At 38.2% G+C, this 24,550-nt stretch overlaps 1 protein-coding gene across 4 annotated transcripts in view; it reads right to left on the reverse strand.

The window, feature by feature from the left end:
• The window catches only part of PTPRG (protein tyrosine phosphatase receptor type G), a 747,615-nt gene that overhangs the window by 306,293 nt on the left and 416,772 nt on the right, over positions 1 to 24,550 (reverse strand). For all 4 annotated transcript variants that reach the window (XM_017854227.1, XM_017854230.1, XM_017854229.1 and 1 more), the window contains exon 3: positions 1,490 to 1,669. In XM_017854227.1, the coding sequence (XP_017709716.1) occupies positions 1,490 to 1,669 (180 nt within the window). The remainder of the gene's footprint in view (positions 1 to 1,489; positions 1,670 to 24,550) is intronic.

The raw sequence follows: 24,550 nt of genomic DNA on the forward strand, positions 1-24,550 counted from the left end.
TAATCCCAGCACTTTGGGAGGTCGAGGTGGGGAGATCACCTGAGGTCAGGAGTTGGAGACCAGTCAGACCAACATGGCGAAACTCCATCTCTACTAAAAACACAAAAACTAGCCACGGGTGGTGGCACATGCCTGTAATCCCAGCTACTTGGGAGGCTGAGGCAGGAGAATCACTTGAACCTAGGAGGTGGAGGTTGCAGTGAACCAAGATCGTGCCACTGAACTCCAGCCTGGGCAACAGAGCGAGACTCTATCTCAAAAAAAAAAAAAACAAAAAAAGAAAGAAAAAAATACGTACAAATAACATTATTGGATCACCAGTTTTTTTTCTGGTGATCCCTAAAGCTGCCCATTTAGCCAGTTAGGTTATTTAAAAAAAAAAAAAAAAAAAAAAAAAAAGGCAACTTTGTGACCTACAACATGAATAGGACCAAAGGGCTAGGAGTGAAGTCATTTTAGCCCAGCATGAGGGCTCTGGCAGCCAAGGTTCCTGAAAGGGATTACTAACAGTGGTGCGCAGTGACATCCTTGGTTACAAAGGGTTCACTTTAAAAAGAGAGAGAAAAAAACTTGCTTTAATGGGCCAAAGTTATAAGTAGTTAAGTAATAAGAGTGAAAAATATCTTTAGGCATCAACAGAACCCCAGGTAGCACTAAGCAGAGATGTAGTATAATATCCCAGAGCTTATTTTCAGATCATACAGCAAAGCACAGCAAGGCATTCTCGGGTACTTATAAGGACAATCTATAAACTGATATTTGCACAACAGTAATTGAGACGGAGGCAGCTCTTCGCATTAGCAATGGTAAAAAGACGATGCTGCATATTCACAAATCCCAAAATGACAAGTGAAAGAATCAAATTGCTGGTCTGATACACAAAGGGATGAGACAGTTCATCTGTACTCGGAAGTAATAAAAAATATTAATAAACCAAATCTCAAGAAAGATAAGAATTCTGATTTCATTTGCATATTTGGCACAATGTTACCTGACAGAACTTTCTGCAATGATAGAACGTCCTCTGTCTGAGCTGCCCAATAGGGTAGTTACTAGCCGTATGTGGCTGACAAGCAGTGGAAATGTACCTAGTACAACTGAGGGACTGAATTTTAATATTATTCAATTTTTAATTAAAACTTAAATGGAAATAGCCATATGTGGCTAGTGGCTACCAGACTGGGTAGCTTTCTGAAAGTCCTTCTACATACCTTACATCTGTTAACTCATTTAATCACTACAACCTTAGGTCTAGATGTATAATATTTTATTATCTACAGTTTATATTTTTCAAAAAAATGAAGTCACAGGGTGATTAGCCACAAAGTGATGTATCCAGTCACACAGCTTGTTCTGAAACTAAGGACTGATTTAGGCTCCCTACAGCAATGTACACTATTTAAGGAGCAAGTCATGGTTAAGGTAAACACCAAAGACATCAAAAATAGTTCCTGTTGCTCTGTGGACAAATAAAGAAGACATCGTCTACCTGTTTTCCCTGTGTTTTTCATCCAGGTTTTGTTAGAAGACTCATTGTCGAAGCCATCAAGCTGCAGTTCCTGGTATTCTTCCCCAACACGCGCATGCTGGTCTAAAATGTCAACAGGAGACTGGTGATGGCCCCCACAGCTGACACTAGATGTGACCCAGTGCTCAGGACCATAGGCACCTGTTGAAAGAAGACAACACTTCAATCCTCACGGTTCAAGGGTCAGGGATGAAATGAATAAATCTTAGGAAGCTGAGCACTGCATCTCTCAACATGTCCCCAGCCCAAAGAGGTAAATGTACTGAAAACTATGAATCGAAGCCATTTGCCTGATGTGGCAAGAAGATTTCAGAAAAGATGTTACCTGAGTTAGTTTTGCTTCTTGATTTACAATCAAACATTTGCTAACTTTACCTTTAACCAGATTAAGAGAGTTGTGTAGAAGGGCTGTCAGGGTTGTTCATATTTCTGAAAATTTTTAAATATTTCCTAAAATAAGCAGAGCATTTATTCACAAAAAAAAGCACCTTGATTAAGTTAGCATGTTTTGCTATTGTGAGCAACATCCTAAATACAACTGTCTTCTTAGCCCATGAAAGTTTGTAAACATGAAAGAGGAAAAAAAAATAAAAGCAACAGAAAACTAGATGAGAGGCATTACAAATGATGGAGGCAATAAAGGCAGGTTTTTCCTTTGGCTAATTGTGAAAGATTTTTCAGTTTGGCCTTCATTTGTACACTTGAGTGCTAAGGTGCTCATCTCTCCTTTTCGATCCTTCTCTCTCACAGAAAAATGCAGTCATAAAGTTACCTTCAGATTGGACTCTGCACTCATATAAATAAAGACTTTGGGGGTACATATGCCACAGAAATAAAGGAAGAAAGCACAACAATAAAGCATAATTCTAATAGGTACCAATCAGGCATAAATACAGAAAACACACTGCATTTGCCTCCTTGCCTTATTTGGACATGAAATTTTATGGGAGCAGTTTCTATTACATTGACTACGTACGTGCTCTTAGACTTTTCCGCATCCTACTTTTAACCTTGTTGACACAACATAGCGGGCGTAGCCTGCTGAAACAACTTTTGCTGGAAAGATTAAGATTGAATCCTTTATGGATAATCAGGTAAGAATAAACTTTACGATTTTTAGCAGGTAAAACACAGGCTTCCCAATAAGAAAGCTTAGTGTGTATATACACACTTAGTGTATATACATTCATATACAGAAATACTAGTTGATGGGTGGGAATTTTTATGCCTCCTGTATACCTAGCCTCGTACAATGGAAGACACAAAGAAATCTTATTTAGTTTATTAGTAGGTAAGTCCAACTTGTTAGTTTAGTAGTGTAGGTAAATCTCCCTACCACTAAATAAGAGCCCACATGAGTGACCATCCTGCATCATTTGTCATAGCTTTCCCCATTCCCTGAAAACTGGTAACAGCTCACAGTAGATATAAACAAGGGTACAAGAAAAATGGGACAATCACAGAAAGTATTTTCCGTCATGGAAAGAGCATGCAAGAGCAATGGATATAGCTCCTTAAAATGATGCAAATTTTGCTATCTGGAAAATACTCAGCCTCACTCTAATGCTTAAGTCATTCTCCCTAATCCCTATCCCAAAGAGTAAGATAAAAACAGACTATCCTAAAGAACATGTTCGCTGATTGGCAAAGGTCTAGCAAACTTGGGGCACTCTTAAGTCATTTCTAAGTGTCACGCTACTATCTGGAAAAAGTTAACATCACCATTCTCTTCACTGCATGATTCCAACTAAATTGTCATAGGCTTTTCACTCATGTCTTTTTTTACCTCTTTGTCAAATTCCCTATGTCTGTGATGAATCACAAAGGGATAGTATGTATTTGCCATATATTTAGCCAACTTTTATTTTGGCCAAACTTTATTTTCATCTTGCATCTATATATTTGAAGAAAAAAAAAAAGAGGGGAAGGAGACATAAGGAATGGTTCCAATCATCCTGTCTACAGCTTAAATTTTCTTCCAGATGCCAAAAGAATTCATTGAAAAACCAAATAAAGTGATGGTTGATTTATCAGATGGCTGACCAAAATAGGAATTTTACTTAGCCACAACTGAGCTTATAAATCCAAATTATGGAAACTAATGTTTTAATATCATAATATCATATGTGTATGTATGCATGCCTTCTAAAACTTACAATAAAATTACACTCAACAGGGAAAATGATACAGGACACAGTAAAATAAATCCAAATACCTATGACTCAAATAATAGATGCAAGCCATCATTTGTAAAAACAGATACCTGATAATTATCCTTCTACTACTAACAATTTAAAAAATACTCTGCAATGTCAGAAAAGTACTTGCCATTCATATTATTTCTCATAACCTTCCAGACATGGGTTAAATATAATTTATCACTCTATAAAAATATAATCAGGGTTCATACCAGTGGGATTCATTTATTCACTGGTAACAATCTGAAGATTTAAGCTGACTATATGCTTGCTTTCACACTTCCATCCAATATACGTTCAAGTGCAATTTTAATTGAAACTGATCTTCCACTTCAGATTTCAAATTAATTCTTCTTTGGAGTACTTCATGCTTCAGACACTCTTGCCTTGCAAAAACCCCTATGTCATTAGCAGAGGAAATAGAACACTTTTTCTAAGCTTGCAGGTATTGATTATCTATTCTCACATCGAAGCACCATTGCCATTCCACACTGTATAAATCTCTTTGGTGTTAAGACTCTTTACAAAAGACTGAGAATTATACCATTAATCATTTGCAGTTCCACAAGACTCACAGTATTGAATGCTTTGTTTTTCACAAATTTGAATAAATGTTTTTATGTTAAAAAAAATACTAAATAAAGACTATGGTTAACTTAAAGCTAGTTGGGAAGAGATGAACACTTGAGAAGAAGCCTTCCTCTCTCAGACATGGTATTACCCATCTATAATAAGAATAAGAGTCACTTGTACTTTAGTTTCCTCTTACTGACTCTTTTTTAGAAGTAACAAGACATCTGCATTTTGGCAGCAAGACCCTTCTGAATGGCTCACCAACTCCAACACGTCAATCTAGTACACAAGTCTGTGTTCTTAAAAGGGGAGAGGTAAGGGCAGGGGTAAAAACCACAGGGCAGTTTGAGTTGCCAAAAGTAACTTCCTGTTCACCTGCTGAAAGTCTTAAAGAAATGAGATTTTGATTGAGACATACTGCCAACCTCTAAGTTCCAAGGCAATGTAATAGCGTTTCTCATTCAACATGAGATGATAACTATATTCTTTTTAATGAATTCAATAAACACACCTGAAACCCCTGGCTAAAAGTTTGATCTCAGGGTAAACGTCCCTTTGTGAGGGACACACGGGGGTTCTTGGTTTCCTTTGGACCCCATTATCACTACTGTATAATTTACCATTTATACCTAAATGTCTGTCTTCCCCACTAGTGGTAAACTCTGAGAACTGGTTCCTTCTATAGCTTGTACAACTTCATTCCAATGCCTATCACAGGGGCTCACATATAGTAAGCCCTTAAAATGTATTTTTAGGTACAAATAAATGAATTGAAAGAAGAGAGAACTGAAAGAAGAGATTAAAGAGTGGCAGAGTTCCACTTTCTAATGACACTACTATATGTTTTCTCCACATTATTTTAGTTTTAGTTTACACATCTATCTACTGACTTCTTGCTAAGTATTCCTCACTCCCTTGGTCTCCAGAGCCAGGATGTCAACTTCAGGAGTAAATACTTCTTTTTGTTCTTCAATAATATATTAAATTAGTTTGAACTGTTACAAGGTAAAATAAGCTGCAAATATGCGATGTCTATGAAAGAATCCATGTGCACATTTAACAAGCCCAGCAAAGGTGACTATGGCTTTTTAAAGAAAGGGTGCACTTTCGAAAGCAAGAGTGGGCCACTCTTGCTTTCGACGCCTTCTGTGAAGCATCATCATTTTTAAAACCGCTCTTATTTTTTCTATGTTTTACCAGACCTCTGTAATCAAAGAAGGTCAATCAAACAGGAAATTGAGTCTTAATGATCAATCCATCCCTGTATCAATTTAAATACAGAATCAACACTTGCTCAGTCCTAGACACAGTGCTGAGAAACGCGAACTAAGGAGCAGGGCTGCCCCAGTTCCCTTGGACAATTTAAGCTGCCTGTGGCTCACAGCCCCTCCCCTGTACAATGAAGTGCCCAGACACCAAAGGGTGGCTGAAAGGATTACATTAGATAATCCATGTGTTTAGAGCATTATCAAACACTAAAAGTTCAGTAAGTGCTGCCTGCAATAATTACTGCCTTTATTACTGGCTTGTAAATGTACAGCAGACTGTCAAGAAACTGACTAGGCAATGGATGGTACAGACGTGTAGCTAAGGAAGGTGGGTGCAAGCATTTCATGGCATGCAAAGGGAGAGGAGGGGCCCCACCTCCCCAGGACAGAACTGAATGACGCTTGAGTGAAGTCACTTCCTGCAGTGCAGAGAAGTTTACTAGCCTGTGGTCATCTTATAGGCATTTTCCATTTGGGCAGAGGCCAACAGTCAAAAGTAGAGTTTGCCCCTCTTGGAAGAAGAGCTTAATCCCATCTTTGGCTAGATGTAGTAAGTTCTCAGTGGAGAGGCCTAGCAAACATCAACTGAGTCAAGCGATGAAGGTTAACATCCCCACTGAGACCACATGGCTACCTTGGACATCTGACAGGAAGTGGTAAGAAGGGCAAATCACCTCCATGGTATCCTTTCCAAAAATTCACAACCCTGGTATAATGATGGGGAATACATCAGAATCAGACAAACTCAAAATAGGGAACATTCTATGTAACTGACAAACACTCCTCAAAAGTGTCAAGGTCATGAGAAAGACTAAAACACTGTCAGAGACCAGAGAAGATTAAGGAGACAGATAATAAATACAGTATGGTGTTCTAGATTGAATGGTGGAATCAAAACAAAATAAATGGAAAACTCATGAGCTCTGAGTAAAGTTTAGCGTTCAGTTAAAAGTAAACACAACCATGTTGGGTTCCTAGTAGGTCCTTGTCAAAAGGCCATTCTTTTGTGGCTACTCTGCCAAAGAATTGAAGAAATTATGGAGGAAACTACATAGAAGACAAGTAAAATGTAAGTTGTGCTAAATGAGTTAAATTTTACTATACAGGTTTTACTGGATTTACTAGTATGCATTTAGGCCGTGTCTGTGGCATGATATATGAGGAAGATGGGCACTGATTTATGGGTAATTCTGGGATGATTATCACATCCTTTTTGGATAAAGGGAGCCTGCACACACAAAAGACGAAGGAAACGAGACTAGCGTAAAGAAAATAATCAAGTTCGTGGGCGATATTATTTAAGCTTATACAGAAACCTTATATAAAGTTGGAGAAATTCAGTTTTTAAAGTTGTCATTAAGAAAAACATCATTAGCTTAATCTGTAGCTCATTTGTGCAATAAAATAACCCACTTCTACCTCCTTAGTGTGCCACTCACAAGTCACTGTATGTTTCTCACTTTGAGACGTTACAATTTATTAGACTAGCGTCAGGAAGACATATTTCTACAGTAGGGAGAATAAATCACACGACTGGAGATTAATTCCAACTGGCCTGTTTAAGGCAGACAGAATTCCTCACGTGAAAATAATGGCAAATACCGTAAATCTGGGCTTGAGTCTGAGACCTCACTTCATGCTCAGTTTCTTTAAGGCAGATTTAGCCCAAAGGACTTGGCTCACACATACACATTTTAAATCAGTGCTTGTTAATTCTATTCAAACAAATTATCAAATAAAAATCTGAGAGAAATACCTTAATGTGGCCCTACCATCATCCCCAGCCATACTACTTGAAAACTTCAAATAAGGACAAATAAAACTGGTCAGCAACAAGAATTTTCTACAATTTAAGCAAACTGTCTCACTTCAGTATAGTTCTCTGTTAATAACTGACCTAAGATAAAAGTTGTATGAGCATAGAAATCATACTTTTGTCTGAAAGCAAGGAATTTCACATACCTATCTATGATTCATGTCCCAAACAGTGGTTTCTTCAAATACATAAGAGGTTCTTTGCTGAAAATAAGCATGTACCTTGAATTTATTTTACCACAATAGATCCAAATAATGGTTTCTATTCACTAATGAAAAGCCATTAAAATAATGCATTCTGCCTAAATCTAATTAAAACAAAACTAATATACATGTATGTGCTGTTTCTAGTCAAATATGCTTATTAATGCCTCCCTCAATAAACTTATATTAAAAATATTACCTGAATCCGGGCTTATTACTCTGCATCTTGTTGTCTACTTTTTTTTTTTTTTTTTTTTTGGATGGGGTTTTCGCTCTGTGGCCCGGGCTGGGGTGCGGTGGCCGGGTCTCAGCCCCTGCAAGCTCCGCCTCCCGGGTTCCCGCCATTCTCCTGCCTCAGCCTCCCAAGTAGCTGGGACTACAGGCGCCCGCTACCTCGCCCGGCTAGTTTTTTGTATTTTTTTTTTAGTAGAGACGGGGTTTCACCGTGTTAGCCAGGATGGTCTCGATCTCCTGACCTCGTGATCCGCCCGTCTCGGCCTCCCAAAGTGCTGGGATTACAGGCTTGAGCCACCGCACCCGGCCCCTTGTTGTCTACTTTTAACCAACAGCAACAGTCCAAAATTATGTGTATCATTTATTACCTACTATTATAATTAACGCTTTTTATCCCAAATCTAATACACATGTTTAAATTATTCCATGTTTAATTAAAATATTTATGGGATTCTGCTTACAATTCTTTTGCATTCTCCAGTACTGGTAGCTTAATTACTTCTTGTGCATTTCTTGTTTGTGTGTACATGAAAAACGGAAAAAGTCTTAAAAGGCATGCATATTGCTGCTTGCCACTATTTTTACCTTATTCATACTCATTATAAAGCTGTTCAACTTTGTTGATAGAAATATTCTAAATTTTAAGCCAGTTAAGAAAATATAAAGTTACTTTGCAGACAATGAAATACACTTACACATTTTTTGGTTTTAAATTTTAGGTGTAAAAACTGCAGTGCTCCATTTCATATCAAGGTGTGCTTTAAGAAAACTATCAACAACTAACCATAATAACAGAAGTAATAGCAGACAATAACATCAGAAATAGAAACTACTTTGTTCATTTTTTAATACCATTATCTGTCTAATTTCCCAGGGTGTCTATTTCAGGACTGGATGTTAAAACTGTTTCAGGTAAAATTTAATTCAGTACCAAAGTCTAAACCGGAGGTCCCAGACTCTAATCCTGATGGTAAAAGCTTCTCTGGAGCCTATTTTACTGTTCTGGAAAAGGAGGGTATTAAAAAGCATAAAGATGGCGATAATGGCTACCTTTTAGTTCTGAGTCACAGACTTCTAGGCTGAGTAAAGGCTCAAAAGGAGTTGACTGATTTAGTGATGCCTGCATGGGTGCATAATATGACATTACTAGGGTACAAACCACGAACATGCATGCCATCCACACACTGCAAGATTCTGAAGGTCCTTCAAAGACTTAAAAGTCTTTGACCTATGCATGCTTAGGTGTATCTGGGATTTAAAAGTTATATCTTTCAAGTTGAATCTACCCCACATCCAAACATTCAATAAAAATTTCTACCAACAATTGGGATCATTTATTCACCCCAAACCTAACTAATCTGACTTCAAGTTGCACCAACTTTATTCCTGCTTCTCGTAGATACAACATGGAACTGGTTTCAACAAGTATCTGAGATACTAACAAAGTTATCACAATTCTTACTGGCCAATGCCAAACATCTTAAGTGTTTATAAAATGGAGATGAGTTGGTTCCAGACCCAAAGGTTTCAACCTTAAAGTTAGGTACACCCTCAAATAGTCAACATTTTGACACTAATATGTTCTTTTAGAATCCTGACTTTCTATCAAGACATAATGGAAACAATCATCCAAGGATTCAAAAGGTCACATGGCAGAGTACAAAGAGCACCGGGCAAGGTGACTGGCAACTTGAGTTCTAGTTCAAGGATAACAAGTAAGCTTTACCTTGCATGTTGGCTCCAAATAACTCACAAATTGTATGATTAGTTACTCATAAAGACAAGATTAATGAGCAATATCTTTCAAGGGGCACAGTCATGTCACATATTTGCTCTTTCCATTCTAGTTTCATCTCTAGAGAGTGGACACGAATATGGCAATCGAATATAAAAATTCGATTTTGTTACATGTAAATTACAGGGTTACATTAGATCACCTCTAAAGCTCCTAAGAGTTTTAAATTCAATCAGAGCACATCCTGTAATACCTGGAAGAATCAAATAGACACCAAGTATTTGTTGATAGTCCAGATGACCTCCAAACCCCACCAAGTACCTTACTAAAAGTAACCACGAGGATGTGATAAGGGTTTAATAAATGATTTACACTAAGAGCACGTCCAACAGTACTTGGCACATACCAAGTACTCACTGGACACGATTATCCATACTTTCCTCTAGGAACACACATCCAAATACTAATATCTAAATGGCATGACCCTGACCCAGCTTCAGAAATGGCACCTGACTAGTATATGGCAATGAGTGGCATCTCGTCCTCCTTGACAAGAGACTGAATCAGGAAAGGGTGTTAACCCAGGCCTAAGCCAATTAGTGCCTGGAAGATCTCTCAGTTCAGCGGGTGATATGGTTTGGCTATGTCCCCATGAATTGTAGTTCCCGTAATCCCCATGTGTCATGGAAGCCACCAGGTGGAGAAAAGTGAGTCATATGGGCAGTTTCCCCCATCCTGTTCCAGTGATACTCAGTGAGTTCTCACGAGATCTGATGGTTTTCTAAGAGGTTTCCCCCTTTTCTGGGCACTCATTCTCTGTCCTGTCGCCCAGTGAAGAGGTGCCTTCTGCCATGACTGTAAGTTTCCCGAGGCCTCCCCAGCCATGTGGAACTATGAGTCAATTGAACCTCTTTTCTTTATAAATTACCCAGTCTCAAGTATTTCTTCATAGCAGCATGAGAACGGACTAACACAGAGGGACTGGTTTAGGTTGGTACTACTCACAAGGCAAGGCCCAAAATTTTGTTCAGTGTCTGTGGGGGAGAAGAGGCCCTCCTCCCTTGAAAGTGAATGAAGAAGGAAGGGAGCAGAATGACCTGCAATCAGGAGGCAAGCAGCTGAAGGCCAAAGCTGAAAAGTAAAAAGACAGTAACAAGAGAAAGGGGGAAAAATAGAGAGGAAGATCTGACCAAACCATGTCTAAAATTTACATTTTATCTCTAGACTTTTCAGTTTTAACTGCCTTTGTATTTTAACCCATCTGAGTAGGCTTCCTGCTATTTGTAACTAATAAATATAGGATATAACCAAAATGCTGGTTTAAGAAGACCAACACTTAAATTATTCAATGTTTTCACTGAGACGAAAATGTCAAATTATAAAGATAAAAATCAGGAAAGCATTTTGGATGGAATATATAAAAATAACAACCCTAAATTCCCTCCTCCTCCTCCCTATTTCTTCCTATCTTCTTTCCCTATAAGAGAAAGATGAACTTGGCTAAGGTTTTAAAGATCTCATTTAGAAAAAAGAAGAAGAAACAAGCTCTGAAGTCTATTGCTGTAAATTTTTGCTCTGTTAACACAGTGGTCATGGGATAAGAATCCATGAAGCACTTAATGGGAACAGTTGCCTCTTGCTGAAGTTTTCTGCCTCGGAGACATGCCACCACTCAAGTTATCATGTGGGAAAGACTTGCTGAGGTGGGCATGCCTTATTCTGAAAAGTCATAGATGCAACCCAGAGAGCAAAACAAAACTGCCAGTTAAGGTCTGGTTTAAACATGGCCAGGATTTCCTGTCTTTGTATGGAAGGGCTTTTCACGCCATTACTCAGTATCATGCTCCACAAGGTTTTGTTTAAAATTTAAAAAGATGCTCAAGTTCATGAGAAATTTCAATCACAAGTAGGAAAAGGGAAAAATTCCCAGAGACAGAATTGGGAGTCTGGTGTTTAAGAGGGCTGAGGGTCTGTACCCTAACCCACTGATATAAAGACTGACAGGATTAAAGAAATTAAAAAGTTTTACAAGGCACTCACTCAACAGCACAGGGGCCTGGTGTGGATGGGATGTGGGACTAGGAAACACTTCAGAGGGTGCAGACAGGATGACTAACTTACTTCCTGTGACAACCATAAAAGGAGGAATGTTTCCTCTAAAATATATTAACTACTAAATGCTATCTGGGGAAATGCCTAGACATAAAACACCATATTTATGAGGTAAAGCCAAAACAACATGATGAATTCTGTGTCCCGCTGTCACACTGTGAATAGTTGACTTTAATTTGTACTTCTCTCTATTTTGATAAATTTGTAGTGTAAGTAACTTCCAGTAAATGGGACCTAGGAAAAAAACTAGAGAGATTTTAGCAGAAATAATAGTCATAAAAATCACCTAATCAGAGAGGCCTTCTGACCTAATTATCTAAAATAGCACCCCTAGCCACTCTCTATTTCGTTAGCTTTGTTAATTTCTCTTCCCAGTACAAGGTTGATGAGAAAATAAGCTCCATGATGTCAGAGACTTGTCTATCTTTATATCTGTTCAATAGGGATAGGACTAGGGTAAGGCAAACAAGGCACTCACCAAAAACTCAGTTATCAAAATAAATAATATTTCAATAGTGTCGTAAAATTTGAAATGAGCTCAAAAAATCTATGATGAGCAGACAAAGAAAGATATTATCAGTAACAGTGCTGTGCAAAGACTAATGGACTCTGAACCAAAAGGAAAAATCAATAATCAACCATATTGCATCAAAATCTAAATTATCTTGATAGCTGAGTTTTTATGTTTTATGTTTAAAACCAAGTCCCACCTCTGCTATCAAATGACTAACATCAACAATTCATCATCCATTTGGAGAATATTCATGATATTCATTGTAATAAAAACTTTCTACATTTTATCTTCTTTGATCCTTTCAACAATTTGTGTTAAATATGCCCTAGCTTCCCCATTTTACAGATAATGAAACTGAGGCTCAGAAGCTAGAAAACTTGCTCTCGTGTAGTATGTGTAAGATCAAACAGTCCATTCCAGATCTATGGGACTAAACCATGCTTCAAAACAGGCGTTTGCAAACTACAGCCGGTGAGTCAAATCCAGCCCACCACCTGTTTTTATAAACAGTTTTATTGGAACTTGGCCATATCCATTCATTCATATATTGTCTAATGAGCAGATTTGAGTAGCTTTAAAAGAGACAGCAAAGTCTAAAATATTTATCATCTGCCCTTACAGAAACTGTTTGTTAACCTTGGCTCTCAATCATAAAATATTGCTTCCCTGGCAGAAATACAGCATATAGGTAATATGTACATCTGCATACCTTATGTACTAGTAATTTAATACATATGTTTACAAGAAAGCAGATTAAATTTCAGCAATGTTTATAATATGAATAACTGGCAATAATGCAAATATCCACCACTAGAAACTTGCTAAGCAAACTTAAATATTTTATTACATAATACTATGCAATGGTCCAAAAGTAGATGACCTTACTCTAGGACAAACCTCAAATGAATCCAAGATTTAAATGTTTAAAATAAATATATAAATATATAAGAAGCAGTTGTTGGAAGAATTAGAGTAGGGAAAGCATTTCTACATATTAACTAGAAGTCAAAAAAGACTGATAAAATCAAATACAATAAAGAATACTTAATGTTCTGCATTGGAAGAACTACGGTAAAAAAACATCAAAAAACAAATGACCAGCAAAACACATTTGCAATCCACACTGCAAAAGGTAAAGTTCTCTAGTACACAGCGATTCTAGAAATCAATCAGCTCTAAATGACAGCCAGGTGTGGTGGCTTACACTTGTAATCCCAGCACTTTGGGAGGCCGAGGCAGGCGGATCACCTGAGGTCAGGCGTTTGAGAACAGCTTAGCCAACACGGCGAAACCTCCTCTCTACTAAAAATACAAAAATTAGTTGAGTGTGGTGGCAGGTGCCTGTAATCCCAGCTACTCAGGTGCATGAGGCATGAGAATCATTTGCTGTAAATGAGCCTAGATCACATCTCTGGACTCCAGTCTGGACAACAGAGCGAGACTCTGTCTCCACAAAAAAAAAAAAAAAAAAAAAAAAAAAAATACAAATGGCTCCTTACTGTAGAAAAGTTGCTGCTCCTCAAAATAATGGGAAACACAAATGAAAACTATAGGTGAGATTTTCACCTACTAACTTTGCAAACATTCAAGACTTTTGATTACACACAGTTAGCAAGGATTTATTTAAATCAACACGTTGTTTTATCACTACTGGGAAAGTGATATAATTCTTATGGAAGAAAATTTGGCAATCACTATTAAAATTATAAATGTGCACTGCTTTGAACCGAGCACTAATCCTACAGATACACTTTGCATTTTTACAAGGTTAGTCATGGCAGCGCTGCTAGTAACATCCAACACTGGAAACAAAATAAACATCCATCACTCAAGGGCTAGTTAACTAAACTATGGCAAATCAATACAATGAAATAGTTTGGAATTCATTGGGGGATAAAATAAACCTCTTGAAACTCAAATGAGAAGACCTCCAAGTTACATTTTTTAATTAAAAAACCCAACATGCATTATGTTATACCATTTGTGTTTCCAATATAAGAAATAAAGTGGCCATATAGATTCATTTTTACATCCATACAGTATCTCTGTAAACATATTGAAGACACTATAACACTAACAGAGGAAGAGGAAATAGGAGCAATTTTTTACTACTTATTATTTTATACCCTTTGAACAATGAATCATATAAATATCTTACCAATTTAAAAGTTACATTTTTAACAAACCATAGAAATTCCAAATGGAGGTAGAAGTATCTGAAGCCATTCTGTGAAAAAAAAGCTAGTTGCAGAACTATTATTACAGAAACACATCACATCATGTAAAGAAAAAATAAATACAAATCAAAACTAGCAATGGTATGTACACAAAAATTACGAGGAAACTTCCTAAACCATTAATGATGATGACTTCTGGAATGGAAGTCAAAACAAACATGCGTAATCCAGGGAGATACTTATTTTGGATAAACATGTAGTACTTCTATAATTAACCAAAAACATGTTAAGAAAATTAGACACACCAGCTCATGAGACCTTGATCTTAGAACATTCTCGATGAACTCTGAAACCCCTGAGGTCTTACCACTTCATAGCATGCATTCTCAACGGGGGTGACGCTACCTCTAGTGGGGTGGTCTTGCCCCGCTGAGGTAAAAGTTTGTTCTTGGAGTTTGGGGGGTGGGGGAGGACAGAAATATCTTACTCTCTTTACCTTCAAGGCACAAATATACAGAGCACATAATCAGATATACAATCTCTCTGTGGTATTAAAATCTCAGGGACTAGGGGATGATTAAAGGGAAAACGTCTGAAAAGACTCCTAGGGGGACGGGCAATAATAAACAAGGTTGAGAAACAACGCATTATGGCATTATGTGGGAGAAAAAGACCCCTACAAGCCCAGCGCGGTGGCTCACGCCTGTAATTGCAGCACTTTGGGAGGCGGAGGCAGGCAGATCACCTGAGGTCAGGAATTGAAGACTTCCTGGCCAACAGTTTGAAGCCTCGTCTATATAAAAATAGAAAAATTAGCCGGGCATGATGGTGGGAGCCTGTAATCCCAGCTACTCGGGAGGTGAGGCAGGGAGAACTGCTTGAACCCAGGAGGCAGAGGTTGCTGTGAGCCGAGATCGCGCCATTGGACTCCAGCCTGGGAGAGATAGCGAGACTCCCTCTCAAAAAAAAATTTTTTTTAAAGACCCTACAGTCTTTTCCATGTGATGTTAAATCAGATCCATATTAAAACAAATACTTTATATGAAACTAAAAATGAGACAATTTATTATTAAAAAGGAAGTCAATACTGTATTTTATGTTAACCGCATATGAGAACACTGTAAGTTGCTAATATACCCATTAGTACAAGTAAACAATTAAGCTGACGCTGTGATTTAGACACAAGTTTATACAACTCTTCCATTACACTGCACTACCTGTTGCTTCTCTACTGCATTATATTTAAATTTCACCCATCAGTCTGACCTTCTGGGAACTAGGGAGATCCTGACTGTCATCCAGTTTCTGACCTACGCCTCCTGGCAACATTCACAAATTTAATAAATCAATCTCCTTTGTCAAGCTGTTTGATAAAAATGCTCAAAAGGCCAGGGCTAAAGATAGAACTCTCCATCATTACAGTAGTGCATTATCTAGAATTCCCTGGGAAGGGTTTTTCAATCTATTATGAATCCTCATTTCTCCAGGTCAGCTCTGAGAATATCAAGAGATATTCTGTCAAGGATCTTGCTGAAATGCATCCATGTCGGTTGCACTTGAAAATGTAGTAAAGCTTTCCAGCACACTGCGGGGTTCCTCAACAGTGGGTAACAAGGGACCTCCCTTGGGGAATATTAGAACATGGTTCTTCAAGGGTAAGACATAGAACTTCACCTTTGTGACCCAACATATGACAGCGGGGGCATTTGGCAAATAAAATTGCATCAAATAAATATGGGTATATGAGGAGAATATATATATAAAAGAGCAAATCAGTGAAAACAGAAAAATGGCCGGCTTTGTTTTTCATTCAGTCTAAATTTGTGATCCACATAAAATGTTTAATTAAAATCTTTACGGACCATAGGAATTATTATAATTTTAGGGGCTAAACAGATCATTGATGGAAGAGAAACACGTGCAACTGTGAGAGTTACAGAAAGGATATATTTACATTGACAGCAAACAAAGTGGCCACCATGAAAAAAAAAGAAAAAAAAGTATCCTTCAGAAAAATACCTAGAATTCTATTTTTAAGTGAAACACAGTTTCATTTTAGGACTCACATGGTGAGATGTGGCAGCTCACTGACAATGGTCATGGATGATGAAGACAATGTTTCTCAAATGATAAACCAAAGACTAGTGCTGGGAGTTTTGCAGTGAAGAACCACATTAGAAATAAAACATATTTCTGAGGCCCCATATAGCATCTCCAAGAATGAGGTCAAGGAAACTGTTTTGAGAATGAGGAAAATAGCCAAGAACAATATTACGGGCTGATACAGAGTACTAGCTGTCACCAGACATTTGTGCTAACTGCTTTCTAAGAGTCACCTCACATAATTCTCAAAATCACTGTAGGTCATAAACGTCCCTATTATTCCCATTTTATAGATGAGGCATGTGAGGGTCAGAGGGTTAAATAACCTGTCCAAGATCATTCCCCTAGTAAATGGCTTTTAACTCTTTATACCTATTCTTTATTAACAGTTAACATTTATAGGCCACTGACAATGGACCAATGTCCACAGATAACCTTATTTGCTCCTGACAATACTACCCTCATTTTATGAATGAAGAAACTGCAGCCAAGAAAGGTTATGCTATTTGGTATTTAGATCACACCATCAAGTAAGTAGTGAAAGCAAGATTCAAACTCAGATACACTCATTAAACTTCTTGCTATAGCAATATTTAAATAGTTGGTACTGGTAGGCAGTTAGGATGTTAGGCAAATTTGAAGGACAATTTCAACTCAGACTTCAGGTCTGTGTCCAAGAGCTGAGTTCAGCTGCTCCACAAAGGACAGCATCTCTCAGCTAAGGACATGCACTGGTGAGAACAGACTACTAGTACTGGGATCTTTGACCTTGTCTCTTCATAATCTGCAAAGAAAATAGTTATCATTATCAATGTATTAACAAAAGTACCAACATTTCCAATAGAATCATATGTTTTTAGGTGGGGCACAAAGCTAAGTAGGTGGATAAAAGGAAATGAAGTGAGTAAGCAATTGCTTGTGTTGCCTAAAGACAGTCAGTCACGAAAATGCACAGTGTTCCATAAAAGACATACTAAAAAAATATTTTTTTCAGATGGAGTCTTGCTCTGTTGCCCAGGCTGGAGTGCAATGGCATGATCTTGGCTCACTGCAACCTCCACCTTCTGGGTTCAAGTGATTCTCCTGCCTCAGCCTCCTGAGTAGCTGGGATTACAGGCACCGGCCATCATGTCTGGCTGATTTTTATATTTTTGTAGAGATGGGATTTCACCATGTTGCCCAGGCTGGTCTTGAACTACTGACCTCAGGTGATCTGCCCACCTCAGCCTCCCAGAGGACACACTAAATTTGAGAAGATTAATGACATAAACATTGCAAGATTAAGATAGAAATAAAAACTGGTAAAAAAAAAAAAAAAAAAAAAGTTCCACATACAACTCATTAAAACCATAGGGCTTTGTGTACCTATTTAAGGTATCAAAAGATTAAAAAATAGTTTAAAACAATGCCAATACACTCTAGACAGTCATGAGGCACCACAGTAAGTAACTGTGGTAAACACTTGTTTACTGGAAATGAAAAGAGAAAACTTTGGCTTAGAGTATGGCTGTGTGGTATTGGTTTCACAGTTCTTCAACTACCTGTTTAAATATCACTAATATCATGGGGGGAAAAAATCTCTGACAGTAGTCTATGTACGTTATCCAAACAAGGCAAAGCAAAGCATGATCTGACAGCTTTGTGGCTGGGCTCCTATATGTACTGAGAGTTTTTTTTTTTTTAAGAAGAAACAAATTCTTTTTTTTTTTTTTTTTTGATTATGGTTTATGGTGCAGTGGATCCATCTTGGCTCACTGCAACCTCCATCTCCTGGGTTCAAGAAATTCTCCCTGCCTCAGCCTCCCGCGTAGCTGGGATTACAGGCGCCTGCCACCATGACCAGCTAATTTTCATATTTTTAGTAAAGATGGGGTTTCACCATGTTGGCCAGGCTGTTCTCAAACTCCCGACCTCAAGTGATCCACCCCCTCAGCCTCCGAAAGTGCTGTGATTACAGGTATGAGCCACCACATCCGAACCCAAATCATTTTCTTAAACACAATGAAGAGCTATTTGGCAAGATGCATAAAAAATACGATTAATAGGAAATTGAAGTTAAGATCCACAGCTTGCCAGTAAGCAGGAGACAGGACATACATTTTTCCTTTTAGATTCTAGAACTAAACCTGAATGATGCAAGCATATGTCAATTCCCATCTACCATATTGATGAACTTAGCTGCAATACTTTAGTTCAGGAGCTCCCATTCCAGAAAAAATGCTTAGTGATTTCCAAAACAGTTGGATCCTGGTTGTGAAAAACAAGTGCTCTAATTAGCAATTTAGAAGTCCTTTCCTTGCAGATAAAACTGCTAATGCAGACAAAGCTTCAATATAAAATAACCACTTTCAGAAGATGCTGGACAAAGAGGATGAAGCACGCTATAATCAGCTTTCATTCTCTTTGTATCCTCAGTTCTCAACTGCAGGACTACTTTTTAAGGGGAAATTTAGACCTTTCGAGTGTCTAGGCAGGAGAGCTTGTTTTCATTAGCATTAATTTTTCTCCCTAACTCCCTCCCAGATAGCACAGCAAATTCTTGGTTGTACATTCACAGAAATCCCAGGCCAGGCACAGAGATGCATGCCTATAAGCCCAAAACTTTAGGAGGCTGGGGTGGGAGGATCATTTGAGCCCAGAAGTTTAAGACCAGCTTGACGAACATAGCAGGACCCTGTCTCTACAAAAAAAAATTAAAAATTAGCTGGGCATGGTAGTACACGCAAGCGGTCGCAGCTACTCAGGAGGCTAACGTGGGAGGATCACTTGAGCCCGGGAGATCGAGGCTGCAGTAAGCCATGGTCCTGCGACTGCACCCCACACTGGGAAACAGAGTGAGACCGTGTCTCAAAAAAAAAAAAAGAAAAAGAAAAGAAGAAGAAAAAAAGACGAGGGGAGGGGAGGGGAGAAAGAGATCCAGAAGCTACTCATTCTTGCCCTTTCTAACTACTAACACTCAGAGGCCCATGCTGCCATCACCTCTCCTAGACATTACTGCAATTGTCTCCTAAGCTGACTCCCTGACCCGCCCTCCCCTCCGCTTCAGTCTGTTATCAACACAGCAGCCAGGGATCCTGTTAAAACTTAAGTCAGATCATGTCACTAATCTGCATGAAACCCCCCAACAGCACCCTACATCATTCAGAGTAAAAGACAAAGACCTGAAAAATCATCTACAGGGCCCTACACATCTGGCCTCTGCCCCCAATTTACCTCCCAGATCACAGCTTCTACTTCTCTCCCCATGGATCCCTCTACAGAAGCCCAGCAGGCCACCCTGCTGTCCCTTGAACATGACCAGCATTTTTCTGCTGTCCTCAGCCTACCTAGACTAACAGGCAACTCAGTCACCTTCTGGAGGTCCTTGTATGTCACTTTATCAATAACACCTCCTCTGCCACACAAACGTAAAACCCCTTCCATTGTGCTTTCTTCCTCTTTTTATTTTTTCCTCTGTAGCGTTCACCTTCTAATATACAGTACACATTTATTTGTTTTGTATATTATCTATTGTTCACTCACTGCCCCAAGGGAAATTTTAAAAGGACAGGGATGGGCCCATTATATGCATTGCTGCATATACAAGGGTCAATAAGTATTCTAAAAAACACAAGTAACAATGCAGTTTCACTTTATTTTTATTATTTTGTTTTTTCTTCCTTCTAGTTTAACTTTAAAATAGTGGGTTTTAAACAACTCTATTGAGGTATAATTTATATATGCTTAAATTCAACCGGATTAAGTGTACAATTCAATGACCTTTAGTAAACTTACAGAGTTGTACAACCATCACTACAATCCAATTTCAGAACACTTCCATCACACCAAATGATCTGAAGAGGGATTTTTAACTGGAAATATACCTATGTGACATCTCCTCTCTTGTTATAAAATGTAGTCAAATTTCTAGGAACAGTTTTGAAGCAACTTGCTCATGGACTAGTCACTCATCAACCTCTAATTTCCTTTAGTTACAAGATAATGAGTTTTAGTTCAAATATGGTACCCAGCACTGTAAGAGCAATGGAAATAAACAGAATTGGATTCCTGCCCTTTAACCAAAAATATGGAATATCCATACAAATAGTGATTTCCTAGTATTGCTTCGACAAAATGAGAAAAGGATTTTCTTCATGGAATATCTTAATATGGTCCCAATGAGACCATGTACTTCAATTGTCCTTCACTCAGATAAGGCCAGGTAAGTACCTCCAAGATGATGAGTCTACATCTATTCCCTTCAGAGTTCGAAACCAGTCTGGCCAACATGGTGGAACCCCATCACTACTAAAAATACAAAAACAATTAGCCAGGCATGGTTGGCAGATGCTTCTAATCTCAGCTACTTAGAAGGCTGAGGTAGGAGAATCACTTGAACCCAGGAGGCAGAGGTTGCAGTTGACTGAGATTGGGTAGGAGAATCACTTGAACCCAGGAGGCAGAGGTTGCAGTTGGCTGAGATTGCACCACTGCACTCCTGCCTGGGTGACAGCGACATTCCGTCTCCAAACAAAACAAAATAAAACAAGAAAAAAGACATCAAGTGCTCCCTGAAACTACTACTATTCACTAATATCCAAACCACACTGAGGCATCAATGAAATAATGACAGAACAGAGAATAAATAAGCAATATTACGCTCTTAAATTCAGGATTTTAGACAGTTTCAGAAATAAGTGGCAGGTATAATTTTCCATATATGAACTCACTTGGTTCATAAACTCAGGATTTTAGATGGTGTCAGGAGTAAGTGACAGGTATAAGTTTCCATGTATGAACTCATTTGGTTCAAATTCCTTTGTTGGATGATTCTCTCCTAATCTACCATTGCAGATATACTAAGTTCAAAGTTAAGAATTAAATATGACTTTAAGATGCAGATCTAGATCCTAGAACTTTTTTGAGAGTTCAAATAAATTCTGAACATCCACTTAAAAACAAAAAATCACAGTTAAGCCATGACTACTAACCTACCTTTACTATTAATTATTCCAAACAACTCCTTCTAATCCCAAAGAGTTTCTTCCCTTTGCATATTTATAGATAATGTGTCGCACATTAACAACTAAAATCTCAAAGCAAAACACGTATTGAAAATTTGTCCTTTCAAGTACTACTTATAACTTGCAGATGAAGCTATTAAATTAGCTTCTAAAACTAGCAAACATTTACACCAAATTTGAAAATAAGGCAACTCTGTTTTCCTCAGCCCTCCTTAGATGTTTCCCTCTGTTTTCTGCATTTCTTTGACGGTGATTTTTCTAAATAAAGAAGAAAGGAAAATTCCTTAAATATGGTCTTTATCCTGATACTAAAACATAGAAGTAAGAACATGACCAAAAAAAATTAAAAGCCTTCTTTCCTTCTCCTCATGAGTTTCTCAATGCTATCCAAAAGGCTACCCAGGTATCCTACTCTGGGTAAATCATATTAACTTGAGTTGACATTGGAAACACAATCAGAAGATATATCTCACGTGGTTCAAAAAAGTGGCATTTCATTACCTTGCTTAAGAATATTTATGACTGATGTCAAATGAACAATTATTTGTGCTAAAAAGGAGTGATAAGAATCTATCTATGGTTGAAGATTGATCCACCTCACAGTTACCTCAAAATCATTTTGAAACGTATTAATCTAAAAAACAGCCTCACTGGTTTCATATTAAATTGCACTTCCATATAAATTAATCTATTCTACCAATGTGATTGAGAAAGGACATGGGTGTATACCATCTACCCAATGCAGCTTTCTAAGGAGAAAATCATTATCCCTGTATCTCTCCTCCCCTATCATGTCTTGAGGGATGCCGGGCTGGGGAATTCGCTCCCCGGGCTGGACATATGCAGCTGATAGATGCCAAATGTTTTAGTCCCACTGACCAGATGTGCACACCAGGGTCCATGCAAGATGCAGGGACTGAGGGTGACCGAGTCTGCAGGTTATTTGTGGAAAAAACTTTCTAAAAGGCGCCAGTTCCAACTCCCAGACCCACCTCACCTCCTCACTTTACTCCTGGCTCACCATCTACTAACCATCTTGCCCTTGAAGAAGACTTCCTCTTCTCCAACTTCTTTAATACTTTTTGCTGAGAAGGGTAATGTGTATCATACAATTCTGTACTGGACTACTGTGTACCCAAAAAATTTTATTATTTCATGTGTTTAATTAAAATTCCCCAAGAAGAAAAATTAATTCATTCACAAATTATTTGTTATACTACTCCTATTATACATTCATTGATGCAAATATTCACTCAAGGTTCTTTCTACCCCAGGCTTTACATTTACTGAGCTCTGCATCCAGGGTACCTTGGAACATGGTTGAGGGACAAGGTTCTCTGCTCCAGTGGAGAGCACATTGTAATGTGCACACCTGTTGCCACTCTTGCTGTCACCATTGCTAACTATCATTAATGAACCATTCATTGAGCCAGGCAGTTGGCCTGTAGTGTTTCATTTTACTCCTCACCCCATTCTGTGTCAAATATATTACTACGTTCCCACGATAAGGATGTGAAAACTGATGTATGCAGGACTTAACTCACGTGGAGTGGGAGCAAAAATTCTGGTAAATCTGAGACTCAAGTTTGTGCTCTTAGTTTTAATCATACATGACACCATCTTTTCAGTAAAATGTACAGAGGACAGACAACACCATGTCTCAAGTTTAAATAAAGGTGAACTATGAGAATCATTACCCTACAAATGTTCTTTGAAGTTGACCAACTGCCATAGCATAGATTTTCTTTGCATAGTCCCATGAAGTATCACTATCGATACTGGTGATATCATCATGATCATCCTCATATACCATTCCCTCCCCTCCTCCATCTCCCATTTAACAGATGAAGAAAGCAAAGTTGAGAGGGCTTAAATGAATACCCAAAGCCAAACCCAAATGGTAGCACCTTGATTTTACATGGAATTTTAGTTTGAAATCTGTATCAAATAGATCTATAAAAAGCTACCAGTGCAAGCTACCAATGACTTTCTTCACAGAATTGGAAAAAACTGCTTTAAAGTTCATATGGAACCAAAAAAGTCTCTGCATTGCCAAGACAATCCTAAGTCAAAAGAACAAAGCTGGAGGCATCACGCTACCTGACTTCAAACTATACTACAAGGCTACAGTAACCAAAACAGCATGGTACTAGTACCAAAACAGAGATATAGACCAATGGAACAGAACAGAGTCCTCAGAAATAATACCACACATCTACAGCCATCTGATCTTTGACAAACCTGAGAGAAACAAGAAATGGGGAAAGGATTCCCTATTTAATAAATGGTGCTGGGAAAACTGGCTAGCCATAAGTAGAAAGCTGAAACTGGATCCTTTCCTTACTCCTTATACGAAGATTAATTCAAGATGGATTAGAGACTTAAATGTTAGACCTAATACCATAAAAACCCTAGAAGAAAATCTAGGTAGTACCATTCAGGACATAGGCATGGGCAAGGACTTCATGTCTAAAACACCAAAAGCAACGGCAGCAAAAGCCAAAATTGACAAATGGGATCTAATTAAACTAAAGAGCTTCTGCACAGCAAAAGAAACTACCATCAGAGTGAACAGGCAACCTACAGAATGGGAGAAAATTTTTGCAATCTACTCATCTGACAAAGGGCTAATATCCAGAATCTACAAAGAACTCAAACAAATATACAAGAAAAAAACAAACAACCCCATCAAAAAGTGGGCAAAGGATATGAACAGACATTTCTCAAAAGAAGACATTCATACAGCCAACAGACACATGAAAAAATGCTCATCATCACTCGCCATCAGAGAAATGCAAATCAAAACCACAATGAGATACCATCTCACACCAGTTAGAATGGCAATCATTAAAAAGTCAGGAAACAACAGGTGTTGGAGAGGATGTGGAGAAATAGGAACACTTTTACACTGTTGGTGGGATTGTAAACTAGTTCAACCATTATGGAAAACAGTATGGCAATTCCTCAAGGATCTAGAACTAGATGTACCATATGACCCAGCCATCCCACTACTGGGTATATACCCAAAGGATTATAAATTATTCTACTACAAAGACACATGCACACGTATGTTTATTGCGGCACTA

This window comes from Rhinopithecus bieti, unplaced genomic scaffold, assembly GCF_001698545.2.
Source record: "Rhinopithecus bieti isolate Rb0 unplaced genomic scaffold, ASM169854v2 scaffold_36004, whole genome shotgun sequence".
Lineage (NCBI taxonomy): Eukaryota > Metazoa > Chordata > Mammalia > Primates > Cercopithecidae > Rhinopithecus > Rhinopithecus bieti.